Source organism: Kalmanozyma brasiliensis (assembly GCF_000497045.1).
Source record: "Kalmanozyma brasiliensis GHG001 unplaced genomic scaffold PSEUBRA_SCAF16, whole genome shotgun sequence".
In the NCBI taxonomy this organism is placed as follows: domain Eukaryota; kingdom Fungi; phylum Basidiomycota; class Ustilaginomycetes; order Ustilaginales; genus Kalmanozyma; species Kalmanozyma brasiliensis.
This window is the reverse complement of record NW_015961955.1, coordinates 307,846-320,882: the sequence shown is the minus strand read 5'-3', so window position 1 is coordinate 320,882 and position 13,037 is coordinate 307,846. Positions and strand designations below refer to the sequence as shown.

General features: G+C 58.1%; 4 protein-coding genes across 4 annotated transcripts; 2 read left to right on the top strand and 2 right to left on the bottom strand.

Annotated features, from left to right (window-relative positions):
• Window positions 1-685: 685 nt before the first annotated feature.
• Window positions 686-3,772, top strand: PSEUBRA_001941 (Zinc finger, C2H2; the record flags this gene model as incomplete). The annotated part of the gene is made up of 1 exon (XM_059464705.1): window positions 686-3,772. One exon carries the CDS (start codon window positions 686-688, stop codon window positions 3,770-3,772), a length of 3,087 nt encoding a protein of 1,028 aa, XP_059320797.1.
• Window positions 3,773-5,385: 1,613 nt separating this feature from the next.
• On the top strand, window positions 5,386-9,084 carry PSEUBRA_001940 (Acyl-CoA N-acyltransferase; the record flags this gene model as incomplete). Its single annotated transcript, XM_016435172.1, has 2 exons — window positions 5,386-6,510; window positions 7,954-9,084. 2 exons carry the CDS (start codon window positions 5,386-5,388, stop codon window positions 9,082-9,084), a joined length of 2,256 nt encoding a protein of 751 aa, XP_016293505.1.
• Window positions 9,085-9,591: 507 nt separating this feature from the next.
• PSEUBRA_001939 (Ribosomal protein L39e) lies at window positions 9,592-10,946 on the bottom strand (the record flags this gene model as incomplete). Its single annotated transcript, XM_059464704.1, has 2 exons — window positions 9,592-9,685; window positions 10,885-10,946. 2 exons carry the CDS (start codon window positions 10,944-10,946, stop codon window positions 9,592-9,594), a joined length of 156 nt encoding a protein of 51 aa, XP_059320796.1.
• Window positions 10,947-11,589: 643 nt separating this feature from the next.
• On the bottom strand, window positions 11,590-12,492 carry PSEUBRA_001938 (NAD(P)-binding domain protein; the record flags this gene model as incomplete). Its single annotated transcript, XM_016435144.1, has 1 exon — window positions 11,590-12,492. The coding sequence occupies one exon, from the start codon at window positions 12,490-12,492 to the stop codon at window positions 11,590-11,592; it is 903 nt and encodes a 300-aa protein (XP_016293503.1).
• Between the last annotated feature and the right edge of the window lie 545 nt (window positions 12,493-13,037).

The following is a 13,037-nucleotide window of genomic DNA, read 5'->3' as shown; positions in this document are numbered from 1 at the left end:
CTGTCGAGTCCCTCGCCTATCGCCGCTCCTGCATCGCCTTCGGCCGCCTCTCCACCAAGCCCCCTACACATTGTAAGTGTCCTCCTTCCCACGTTTTGTGATTGCTCTCGTCGCCTCCACCTTCGCGCCGACCGGGATGCCATCCGCCGCATCTGGCATCCCTCCCGACCCCGTTTCGTGGTCTCTCATCTAGGATCTACACCGAGCATCGCCCTGCTCCCACGCTAGCGGGCGTGACTCGCTACTATCGCGCCCTCGACCTGCGAGCTGTCACCACCGAGCTACAGCAAAGCTCGCAATCTTGCAGCCTTCCGCCATAACATCCGCCTCAGTCCGATCTTCATCATCCTCCTTCCGTTGATCAGCATAGCCCCCTTCCATTGCTCAGCTGAGATACCCCGCACACAGTCTTCAACTCGCTCCCCCATCCACTTTATCGGCGTATCAGTGCACCTTGCAGCTTCTCTCGGCGAGCGATTCTCGGACTCCAACTTGCCTCGACCTTTGCCTCGGACGCAGAGCACATACTCACTGCGTCTGCCAGCGACTTAACTTCACCTAGCCAACATCCAACGCTATTCCTTCGCAACACTACCACCACTACTTTCCACCTTTGTCTTCACCTTCCTCGTCTTCTTCGCTCGAATACAAGTGGTCGGACAATAGCCACAGAAAGCTGACCTTCATGTCTTCCTCTACACGACAATCTCGTCACTTCTTGGACCTTCAGTTCCAGCCACCTAGTCCGCTCACCCCTGGCTCTGATACGGAGACTCTCTTCGACTTCGTCGTCGATACCGCTGACTCGCCGCCCGAGTACAGCAAAGCCGCTGCTTTCGTCTCTCCCACCGAGACTCTCGCCGAATACGCTGCAATCGAGTCGCACGACGAAGCCAGCCTCTTCTCTCGTCGCCTTGGCTACCTGCAGCGAATCGAAAAGGTCTTGTCCACCGAGCTCAGCCCTTTCGATCTCTTGACTCGCTCCGATTCAAAGCAAGGTCCGGACGGAAGAAACGAGACCAAATCCTTCGTCGCCGGCGCTCTTGGTGTCGACGCGGCGCTCGACACCCGCGTCGACATGCAATACTCCACTTCGAATAGTCAATCCGGCGCCCAGTTCCGACCAGACGGGACGCAAAACGGAGCGTTCTACGATCCATCTTCGGCTGATGGCTACAGTGCTCCCTTGCAAAGCGGCTTGCTGAACGCTTCCACTTCGTTTGCCTCGTCCAGCTTCTCCCATCTGTCGCCGTCGCCCTCTCCCGCGCCCAACGCATTCCGCGACAATAGCATCCAGCCAAGCCCACAATCGAGTCCCAACCTTGGTAGCGTGTCTCCGGCTCCATCACATCATCGAGTCGGATCCCAAAGCTCAGGCGCCACAAGTCCGCCACAGTACGGCCAGGGTTTTGCGTCGGACCCTGCCCTTGCGCAGACCCTAGGTCAGATCGGTCAGATCAAGCTGGATGAGGACTCGCCGTATCCGCCTACTTTTGACGACGGCTCCGACAATGCATCTTCACCGGCCTTCGATCGGTCCAATTCCGGCCAGCAGAGTGACGGCTTTGCCCCTCCGGCTTACTCGTCAATACCCAACCACTCGGCGGGCCAGCAGGCAATGGCCAACGCGCCGAAGCTGTCCTTGGGCATTCCCAGCGTCTCGGTCTCGGACACCTCGATGGATTTCACTCCAGTCGCCCCTCAGATTGGCTCCAGTGCCGATGCCAACATGCCCAGCATCAACGTGATGGCGCCTTCGCCGTCGACGCCGAGAGCAGCGGGTGCACAAGGCTTCCAGGATGTTCTCGCGCAACTGCTCGACCGGGATCAAACGATCCCCATCGATGGCGATGCGCCCTCCAGCCAGCTCGATCCCTCCGCCAACTGGTTTTCTGCTGCTCCGACGACCTCATTCAAGACCGAGCCGAGCAGTTATGCAGCTGCTGACAGTTCATCAGCTCCTTCGCCGATGGACTCTGCATCCATGCAGGCCTCTTTGGGCCAGGATGCATTCCGTCCGCAATCTGCCGGCGCTCGGATCATTCCGCATGGCTACAATGCAGAACCGACGCAGATGATGTCGACGCTCGCAGGTCAATCGCAACGCACGTCGCCTAGCCACGCTGCCGGTCAATGGTCGAGTCAGGCCAAACGTCAGGATTCTTACGACAAGATTCGTCAATTCCTCCGCCTGGACGTAGATATGGGATTCCAGTCGACGGGCAAGACCGAGTCTCCGACGCTCGCCATGTTCCGCAAACGCGCCAACTCGGATATTGGCCCACGCTCTCCTGTGGTGGCCGGTAACACCGAGGATGCCGGTGCAGGTGCCGGAACCGCCTTCGATTGGTCCTTCGCTGTGCCCAGCCAGCCTGCCATAAAGGCGCAAGCAAACGGCGCAGACTTCGACTGGTCCACCTTCAAGGGCGATCCGAACCTCTTTGCTGGTGCTGGCCTGAACATGGATCCGCCTCAGTTTGCGACCATGGATCCTTCGCTTCTCAACAATGCTCAGTTGAGTCTCGACACGTCACAAGGGTATGCCGGCAACGACGCGCTTCTCGCGAGCGCGCAGCAACAGCAGCTGCAGCAGCAGCAACCACAGCAGCAACAGTTGATGATGATGCCACCTGTGTTCCAGCTGAACGGGCAGGGCAACACAATGGGAGGCATCGACTTCTCGTCGCAGCTCGCAGCTGCTGGTCCAGCGCCAGGCGAGTTCAACGCACAGTGGCGCTTCCCTGGGGACAGTGCTCAGAACGCACCAAGCAGCGGCGCGACAGGCGCGACAAGGCTGCGAAGATCCAACAGCGCACGTCAGAGCTCTCCGGGCGGGCATCGCCGTCTGGCACAATCGGAGGATCTTTCGAGGAGCCGAATGTATCAAGGTCCCGACGAGCAGTTCCTGGCCCAGATCACTGCTCCCAATGGAGGACTCGCTCCGCCGCAGTCCGGTCGCTCGGTCTCTTCCAGCAGTAACAACTCGGCCGTCAGCGTTCACCATCACACCATGTCGGGATCAGCCAGGGTGCACCCCTATCGCAGCGGCCACGACCGTCACTACTCGTTCGGCTCGAACGCGTCCAGCAGCAGCACCGGATCGGCCTCGCCGCTACCTCAGATGCCAGGTGGATTCTTGCTGGATGCAGGAGGCAACCTCGTTTCCACCGACGCATTTGCTGCGATGGGCGGAATGGGCATGGACAGCAGCAACGCGGTCCACTCGCCATCGGCCTCGAGCGTAGCTTCAGGGACGAGCTCTCAACTGGCGCCGCCCGTCCCCGTAGTGACGAGTCAGGCGACCCAAGCAGCATCTGCATCGCGGCGAAAGTCGGAAGCGCTCTTTGCTTGCCCCATACCTGGCTGTGGATCCACGTTCACGCGGCAGTACAACCTGCGCGGCCACTTGCGCTCACACGCGGACGAGCGACCTTACAAGTGCGATTGGCCTGGGTGCGACAAGAGTTTCGCACGCTCGCACGACTGCAAGCGCCATCAGAACCTGCATCTCAACATCAAGCCGCACACGTGCGAGCAGTGCGGCAAGACGTTTGCTCGTCTCGATGCGTTGAACCGGCACCACAAGAGCGATACAGGCGGATGCAACAGCGAGAGCCAGTCGAATTCGACCGATGCTGGGTCGAGTCAAGCAGGGTCGAGGACCGGATCCGATCAAGGCGGGCAGAGTTGGGGAGAAGGGACGGTGGAAGCTGGCGCAGGCAATGCAGGCTCTCAGCAGCCTGGCAAGGCTTTCGGAGGACATGTGTTGTAGCTGTTCTTTGCAGTGCCATCCAGCGTTCGGCGTCGATGTATTCTTAGCTTCGTCTCTTCATGACACGGTCCCCCACGGGCATGATACCTCTTCATTTCGAGACCGATGTGTTTCAGTGCCGTCGTCATTCAGCCGAACACATTGACAACAGAACAATTTGCAAGTGTATATAGTGCACCCACCGCGAGTGCTGAACATCTGCGGCCATAGAACCTTGAAAGCACCGCATCCCGTCCGATCTGCGAAGTTAAGCAAGGTATCGCCTAGTCAGTACTGCGGTTGGGGACCACGCGGGAATCCTAGGTGCTGCAGTTCTTTTGTCTCTTTTTTTCGTGGAGCTGAAAAGCGGGATGTTAGACCCGAGGGATAGCGAGCTTGGAGATACGAATTTGAAAGGGTGTTGAAAGACCAAAGCAAGCCGCTGTGTCCGATGACCCCTGAGCGAAGCTTTGACCGCCACGTCCGCTTTCACTTTAGCACGCCATCTTCGCTAGTGCGAGTCACTGATAGTCGGATCAGCCGTCGCAATCACTACCTCACCGCCCACAAGGATGGTGGGCAAGCATTGTCACAGATTTGACCTACCATTGACACCGACATGCGATGTTGACAGACGGGGACGGGAGCATCTTTCGGTCGGAAATCTGTCAGCCTCGTCGATCCTTGAGCGAGAAAGAGGCTGACACGCGCGGCCCTGGCTCGGTTGCAGGGCGATCTTCACGCTGGCGCTGACTCCACAAACAAGCCCTGTCGATTTTTCTTCGGATTCGGCAATCCTTTTCGGCGGTGAAAGCAGAGAAATGCGGCAGAGAAGCACACACACACACGTTTTCGAGAAAATGCAGGCGACCATACGCCGAGGCGAGGGGCAATCAAGGGCCCAACCACCCTCCCACATTTTGGTCTGAAAAATAATATTGCCGACGTCCGGCCGGGCTGGTGGGCCGCCCTCTCCGGTCCCGTCTGAGAAAAACACAAACCAGCAGCTGCAGCTGCCGCAAAGGCTGCGACTTGCACGCTCGCTTGCTTTCACTTGCATTTTGTCAACCGCTTCGTGTTGTACCGATGATAAGCGTTCCCCTTCGACTGGACCTCTGCATCATCCCCGACTGTCCCACCACACCATCATCCTTCACCACTTGCATCCTCAACAACGCTTACTGCGCCTTCCAGATACACCTGCTCAACATTCGATTCCAGTTCTTGGAGCATCACGTCAAGTCGAAGATCCCATCGGCTCCCAATTGCAACTGGCCAGCAGCAACCCAATCGGACGACAACCGATTGCTGAGCAGGCAAGAGACTCACACAAGACGATCGCGATACTCCCATGCCAATCAGCACCTCTGCCATCGCCTTCGCCGGACGATCTCTCGATTGCAGCTGTTCCAACGTCGGATTCAATCGATTCTTTGGTCTCTACCGACCAAGACTCGCAAGCGAAGCTACTGATCTCCAACATAGCCGCCATGTTGTCATTGTGAAGATCGCCACAGCCTCTCCTCTCCGCTACCCCAACGAGTGCACTCGCTCATACAAGGACGTCCCAATCTTCCACCAGCTAGTGACTCCGTCGAGACCATCGCAAACCATCTCACAAGCTTTCTACCAAAATGGCGACGCTTCAGGAGCAGATGGCAGGGCCATCACGTCCTCGCTTCACAGGATGGCTCACCATGGCACCCGAAGTTGATCCGCCTCGCCCTTCCAGCGACCCGCTCCCAGCGGCAGCAGCTGCTCCACCGCAGAGCCAGCCAAGCGCCTCTTCGGATCCACCCTCACCGATCCGATTCGATGCACAACCTGCTGCGTCCACGCATGGCTTTGGCTACCTCGGACAGCAAGCCAAGCTGCCACAGCGCAAGAAGCGTCGTGCTACATTCCAAGTAGGCTCGCCGGGTCTGTCTGAAGACGATGCCGGCAGCTCCTCTCGTGCAAGCTCGGACACACCAGACTTTGACGTTCGCGCCTCGTTCGCGCCCATGCCGGTGTACGGCAAGAAGCCAGCAGCGCAGCTCTCCACCTATCGAGGCGTCGGCGATCAGAGCAGCGCGGCATTCACACATCAAGCAGGAGCTGCTGGCCCGCGAGCACCGGCGGCCAACACGGTCATGGACAGCAGCAGCGACGAAGAAGCAGATGGCCTCTCGTTCGGCGGTCGGCGATGGAAGGGCAAGACAGTCCACGCTGTCGAACAGGAACTCGAAGCGCTGCGAGACGAGCGTCTCATGAGTCATGCGCCGGACGCAGCCTACCTCGCCTCGCGTCTTGAGGGCGTTCGACGCAACCTCGAAATCGAAGAGCGAAGACCGAGCTACGTCCCCTACGACGAGGACATGCTCACCGACGAGGAAGTCGAGGCAGCCCTGGCACCCGAAGCTTCCGAAGTGGTGCGACAACTATACCCATTCCAGCCTGCGGACAACAACGCCGGCGTGGCACCCCCTTTGGCGCACCGACCCGTCTCCAACGCCTCCTCCGTCAGCCTCGTCGAGGGCGAAACACCGCACGATCTCGACTTTGGTCTTCAATTCGAACCGGCGTCCTACGCGGACGTCAAGGTGCACGATGCCAGTGAGGTCTCGATGCCACCCATCTCGGATCTCTCGAGCGCAAAAACGATTGACCCAGCCGCGCGAGCTGCGGCCCTGGACGCACGCATCGACATCCGCCCGCTCCGACGAGGCGATCTCGAACAGGTGCGCGATTTGCACGCCTTCCACGGCGATTCAGACAGAGTAAGTACCCAATTGGCCGCCTTAGCTGTTTCGTCGTACGCTTCGCCCGTCGAGACGGCGACGCAGGGCAGCCCGTATCCTCAGGATAGGCGGAAGTTAGACTGCTGCTGGTCGACGGTATCTTGTGGCTGCTCGCCTGCGCTGCCGGTGCCCAGGCCGCTCTTCGGCGGCTTCGCCACTGGCATGACTTGATCCCGCTCCCATCTTGCACAGTCGCCTCGCTCCCCTCCTGCATGAAAAAGCATCTATCAATCAAGGGCAAGTGAAAAAACAGAAGTGAAAAGAAAGAGGTGGCGGAGGGAAGATCTACCGGCATGTGGCTGCACGGTGTTGGGTTCTACCGCTCTCGATGCATCAGCAAGAGAGAGGTAGATCACCGAACACCGTCCCAGTGCAGGCAGAGTCCATCGGACCGTCCGTTCTCGCCGGCGCATCTTTGTATACGCCCATCACAGCGCATTACAAACGGTGGACAAAGTCACGAGGAGAATAGAAGCGGTATCGGTCAACGTGACGAGCAGAGGCCGCGAACAAGGTTGGCGTGCAGGCTCGCTAAAGCCGAACTCGAAGCTTTGTCTTTGCACGTTGACTCGTGCTCTCCTGGACCAGCTCGAGCCAACGTTTTTCATCAGGCCCACGAGGGGGGGGAGAGGTTGACCGAGCAAAGACCGCAATACGTCGGCCCGCCAGAACCTCGTCGTATTCTCGGCGAGACTTTTTCCCATCTTCATCGGCGTCTTTCGACCCCGCCTTTGCAGAAAAGAAAAAGTCTTATCGGTTCCAGATCTCGCCGCCGCAGCTGTCACGTTTTTGATTTTGCGCGATTTTTTTGGCACAGGATCGGAGAGCGCGGTCCGACCCTTCGCTGCCTGCCGAGCTTTTGACAGGTCACCTCTGGTGGTCCTCCGTGGTCCTCCTTGGTCCTCGCCGGCGTGATTGGCTTCGCGCATCGGGATGGGCCGACGTGGATCACGGCGAGCTCGATTCGTGTCTGGGCCACACCCCGCACTTTTGTCACCGGTGTAGAAGCATGGGAAGGTGTTCGGCAATCTCTTTTGTGCTGTGCGCAAAAGAGGTTGCCGGTCGTTCCACGTCGCCGTTGCTCACGCCCGGTCTTGCTTTGTACACTGTTGACCATTGGAAGATGACCGAGGACGCTTCACCCCACCTTGCCTACCCCGCACGTCGTGGTGATGGCCGGCCACGGAGATCGTTGCAACATGGTCGACATGTGCCACGTGCAACCTTGTCCTCGATCCGGCAATCTTGTGGTCCCTGTTCGGGATTCTCTTGCCCCTCCTCTCGCAGCAGCAGCTGATGCTTCGCTATCCATTTGCGCTATCTGACGGCTCCTCGTTGTGTCGATGTGACCCGATCCAGTGTCCGATATCCCTGTCGTCCTCAAATCACCCGCTGACCAACTCACCCTTCCCACCCTAACAGGCCCCCGATCACGGCGAGACGTACGCCTCCACCGCCTCGTTCCTCCTCCGCCTCCTCGTCGACGACCGCCACGTATGCCTAGTGGCAGTAGCCAAACCAATTCCGGAACCAGCCACGCCTCTACCCGGCACCACGACGTTCACCCACGCTGCGTCCACCCCTGATGCCTCCGGTCTGGCATCGCTGCACATTGGCCCCTCCTCGGATGACGACGACTCGACCGCCGGGTCGAGCGCCTCTTCCCCTCGCGCCCTGAGCGTGTTCTCAACCACCCCTACCGAGAAACACACTGCCCCCGTTGCACCACACACCACCATGATCAGCCCACGTGACAAACTGGGTCGGATCAACAATACGCCTGCCACTTCCGTGTTCTCCGACATCTTTGCGGAAAGAGGCGCGGTGAAGCGGTTTACACTGGACGACTTGCCTGGACCGACCGAGGTGGCGCCCGTCAAGAAGGTGCTTTCCATTCCGCCGGCGCGACCGCTCGGTGGGGAGCAGAGGGTGGTGGAGAGCGAGACGATTTTGGGCGTCGTCAGTGCGCAGTTGTCGATGGTGGTTGCTGCTAGCGAAGACAGTCTTTTCTCCACACCACCGGTGAGGAAGGAGGAGGAAGCGGTTTCGTTGGTCGATGTGCACCTGTTGACGTTGGCGACGGCGCCGGAGGAGCGTGGGCAGGGGTTGGGTGCCAAGTTGCTTGCGAGTCTGCATGGCGAATGCATGGTGCGCGCCCGATTGATGGCGCTCAAAATGCGTGCCAAGCGATCCATCGCTACTGCTGGTCCCCTGCCCAGTGTGAGGGGCATGAGCCCACGGTTCGTCGACCTCCCCCTCCCCGATCCTGCCCTGCCAACACTGGTAGCAGGCACATCCCTCGCTTCCCTCCGCAACCCTCACCCAGCGCGCGGCAAGTTCCTCGCACGAACCTTCCTCGAAGTTCACCCCTCCAACGTGCACGCTCTGCAGCTGTACAGAGCACACGGCTTCGCAGCCCCCCACGACGACGCCAAGGCCGTCAAGAGAGGCTTTTACAGAGGCGATGTAAGGATTGCCTCGAGCGAAAGGACCAAGCGCGGCGGAACCGACGCTTGGGTTCTGCAGCGATTCGATGGTGCGTTGGAGACGTGAGAGGATGGATGGAAGGATGAGGAAGAGAATGGACTTTTGGACATCTTTGTTTCGCATCTATTAGTTTGGTTTAATCTTATCATTTGTTCGATGTCAGTTGCGAGAAGCGATGAACGAGTCAGAGATGGTGTGTGTGCGGGGCTTGTCGAGGTCTCTCCAGGATGCATTGTTCGCGGCCGTGCAGTATCGACGTGTGACGGAACTCGACACAGCCTCGGGCGGGCAGGACCTCATCTCGTGTCCGCTTCCGACCATCCATCGACAAGAACATCCTTCGTCACCACCAAGCATTCAGACTCTCTCATCCTCAAGCACGCAAACCAAATCGCAAGACAAAGAATCTGAGTCAAAACTCCGGGCATTATTGCCTCGAAGCTATGTATTTTGGGTGTGTGATGTATGTGGTGTGATCATGGTACAGGTTCATCCATCCCTTTTTTGGAAAGGGGTAGGAGAGTGAATGCCGAGAAAGTGTGTGTAAGCCCGCAAAGCATGTGGAGAAGATGCTTAGATGCCGAGCTTGGTTCGGCGCCAGTGACGGCGCTTGGCGTTGTACTGGATCTTGTTGTCGGCCTTCATGCGGAACCAGTTAGGAATGGGTCTGTTGCGATCAAGATGCGGAGGAGGGGAGACGGGTCAGTATGAGCTTTCGTTGTGCGAAGAGAAGAGAGGCAAAAACGAGCTGCGATAGCAAGATAGCAACAACAGCAGCAATAGCGAAGAGAAGGCGGATGTCGAGGCGGATGGCGAGGCGGTTGTCGAGCAGAGAAGTAGGTCGAGCGCAGTCGCCATGCGATGACAGAGGATGGAAGCACGACAAGCCGTCGGTCGGAAATGCACGTCTGCGCAGGATGATGCGAGGTCGAGCGGTCTGTTGGAGGTGACAAGCTGCCTCAGAACATCGTGACTGGGTAGAGTCGCGCGGATGAGTCGACGGCGAAGGTGTGCAAGAGTCCTGATCGGACCGAGACAGGGTCTGCGGAAGTCGCCACAACGTTGCTTGGCGCCAGTTGCAAGCTTGCATGGATTCGAGGAGAGACGTCTGTCACACGATCCAGGCAGGGGTGCACGACTCTGACGCACCCTCGAGGCCACCGTGAGACCTGTAGCGCGTGGCCTTGAGCGATTGCTGAAGATCTAATATCGCTGCTGCTGCCTGAGGTTGGATGTTGAACGTGGGACTGTCGAGGCTGAACAGGGATTGGAGGGTACGCCATATGATCGCAGATGAGCTACCAGCCGTCGCAACGAAACACACAATGGTGTCGTTCCGATTGCCAGTGCAGAGCGAAGCCAGAGATGTCCATCTGTCGGTCTGGCGCGCTGATCGGTGGTGCATGCTGATGTGCAGACCACGAATGCTAAGCCGAAGATGGGACGACATAGGCGCTTTGCAGGTGCGGGACGATTGTGTCTGAGTCTGGGTTCTGTGAATTGTGTCGGAAGGATGCTGAAATTGCCTCACACAGAAGGCGATGTCGGAGATGCGGCTGAGTGCATGATGCTCGCTCGGTGTGCTCGAGATGCACGAAGATCCGTCCGAAACGTCGTATGCTGTGCGTCCATGCATACCATCTCGTCATATCGAAGCAGAACTCCACTGATCTGAGAACGATCCTGGCAATCCCTTGTCTGATCGACAACCTCCGCTTCAATCACATCGCTATCCTCCTCGTCGAGCTGCTGACCTGCTTGTTCTGCACGGCCGTCGCTTTGTCGGTAGGCCACTATCGATTCTGCTGATGCTGCTGTTGTTGCTATGCTATTGCTTGCTGGTTGCCTTTGTCGGAAGATACGTACCGGTTCTGCTTCTGCGCCTTGGCGAGCTTGACCTTGGTGCGGAAAGTCTTCTGGGACGGCATCTTGACGAAATGATCTCTGGTGGATGATGAGGTGAAGATGGTGGTACCGACGGCGGATAGCGGTGCTGCGCTTCGATGATGTGGTCTGGCGCTGCCGTGCTGAGTTGAGTGCGTGGACTGACCTCGAATCGGATTTTCTCGAGGCTGCCGATGCACTATCTGGCATCGTTTCGGTTGCTGGCTCAGTTTCGCGGGCGCCTCGAAATCTCGAATTCGCATGCCGGCTGGCCGCTCTGTGCCGCCTCTGGATCCAGAGGCTAGCTAGGTAAAGGCGGTCAGAGCCACAAGTGTTTTTAGCCAAATTTCGTTGCAATGAGGAACTTCGGCCGAGCTATCAGTCACGTGTGAAGTTTTAGCTGGCCGATTTTCCGGCATCTGTGAGATCGTCCTTCATGCTCACGAGTAATTCTTGCACGAATATGTATAGCTTGCTCGACCTGACACGCTTGAAAAATTCCGCTTTCGGCAAAGCGTATCCGACCGTGAGCAACACCGTGATGCCCAGCCTTTCACACGTTGCTCTGCGATTGTAGTCCAAGCACACACACACAATGACTGAGTTGGACAGGAAGACGTGACATGTGACTACTGGAACATTACAGGCAGGACTGCGCGACGATATGAGCCGGGATAGATTGGCATGCTAAAGACGAGAGCCAGCAACGATCGAGCTCAAACTCTTGGGGTCCAGACTCGTGGTCGGGTACGGCAGCATAGGTCCTTGAGTGTGCCAAGCTCCTCCATCGACCACCATCTGGGTACCAGTCACGTAGGTCGCCGCGTCGCTGAAGAGGTACACGCCAGCAGCAGCGATGTCGCTCTTGCTGCCCATTCTCTGCATGGGCAATGTCTCGGCCACTGCATCCATTGCACCCTTGGGAGCCAGCCTGTCCATCCCTTCGGTACCGCCGATGGGTCCGGGAGCGATGACGTTGCTCCTCACACCCAAGGGTCCCATCTCGACCGCCAACACCCTGCTCAGAGCGTCGACGCCCGCCTTGGCCGCAGAAGCGTGCGACTGGAAAGGCAGACCAAAGTAGTGCAGCGTAGCCGAGATGAAGATGTAGCTGCCTTTGTTCTTCGTCACCTCCTCGAGTGTCGCCTTGACCGTGTTGTACGATCCGATCAGATCAATGTCAATGACCGTCTTGAAACCCTTTTCGTTGTTCTGCTCGATACCGGCCAGCCAGTTGGCCGCGGAACCGGCAATGACAAAGTCGATGCGACCGAACTTCTCAATCGTCTTGCGTGCGGCTTCCTTGAGCTGCTCGGGCTCTCGAACGTCCGCAGGGCAGGGCAAGCATTGCTGGCCAGTTGCAGAAGAGAGCTCCTGCGAGGCTTTGGCGAGGCGGTCCGCTTTGCGTCCCAGGATGGCCGCGTTGGCGCCAAAGGACATGATGGTCTTGGTCATCTCGTAGCAGATACCAGATCCGCCGCCCGTGCAGAAGAGCACTTTGCCCTTGAAAATGTCCGGTCGAAAGATCTTGGCCGGATCCGCGGCGGGCAGGATCACGGCCGGTCGAGAGGTGTCTTGGTTGTCTCCCATTCTGGACCTTTCTGGACCTTTGATGGAGGTTCTATGTGGCTTGCGGGGACCTCGTGCGAAAAAGAGGAATACAGGTGAGCGCTTATGTCCGATGATGGTGATGGTATAGGTGGTCGGGCCAGCAACAATGGGGCTGGGGAGATGAATAACAAGTTGACATGTGCGCAGCAGCGAATGATGCACGAGTCCGGAATCGGCAACCGTTGCAGCCGGTGTGAGCGCGCTTAGCTCACATGCTCGACCCACAGACTGGGATCTGGAGTTGGTGGGGCATTTTTTAGAGTTGTTAGGCTCTTCTCCTCAGCCAGCCTTGTCAAGATTCGAAATCCACGCAAAGACCAAAACTCAGCAGGCGACGCGCCTTTTTCGGCGCTGAAGCCTCCACTCTGGCGATGGAACACTCAACGCGAAGACCCGCTGCAAGGAGCGCTGGTTGTGTGGTGAACCCTGAAGTTTGACTGAGCATTCACTTTACAATCATTGTTCTCCTTTCACCACCAGCGCAAGGTCAGCAACCACCGTGACAGAGCAGACGGTCTGCTCCG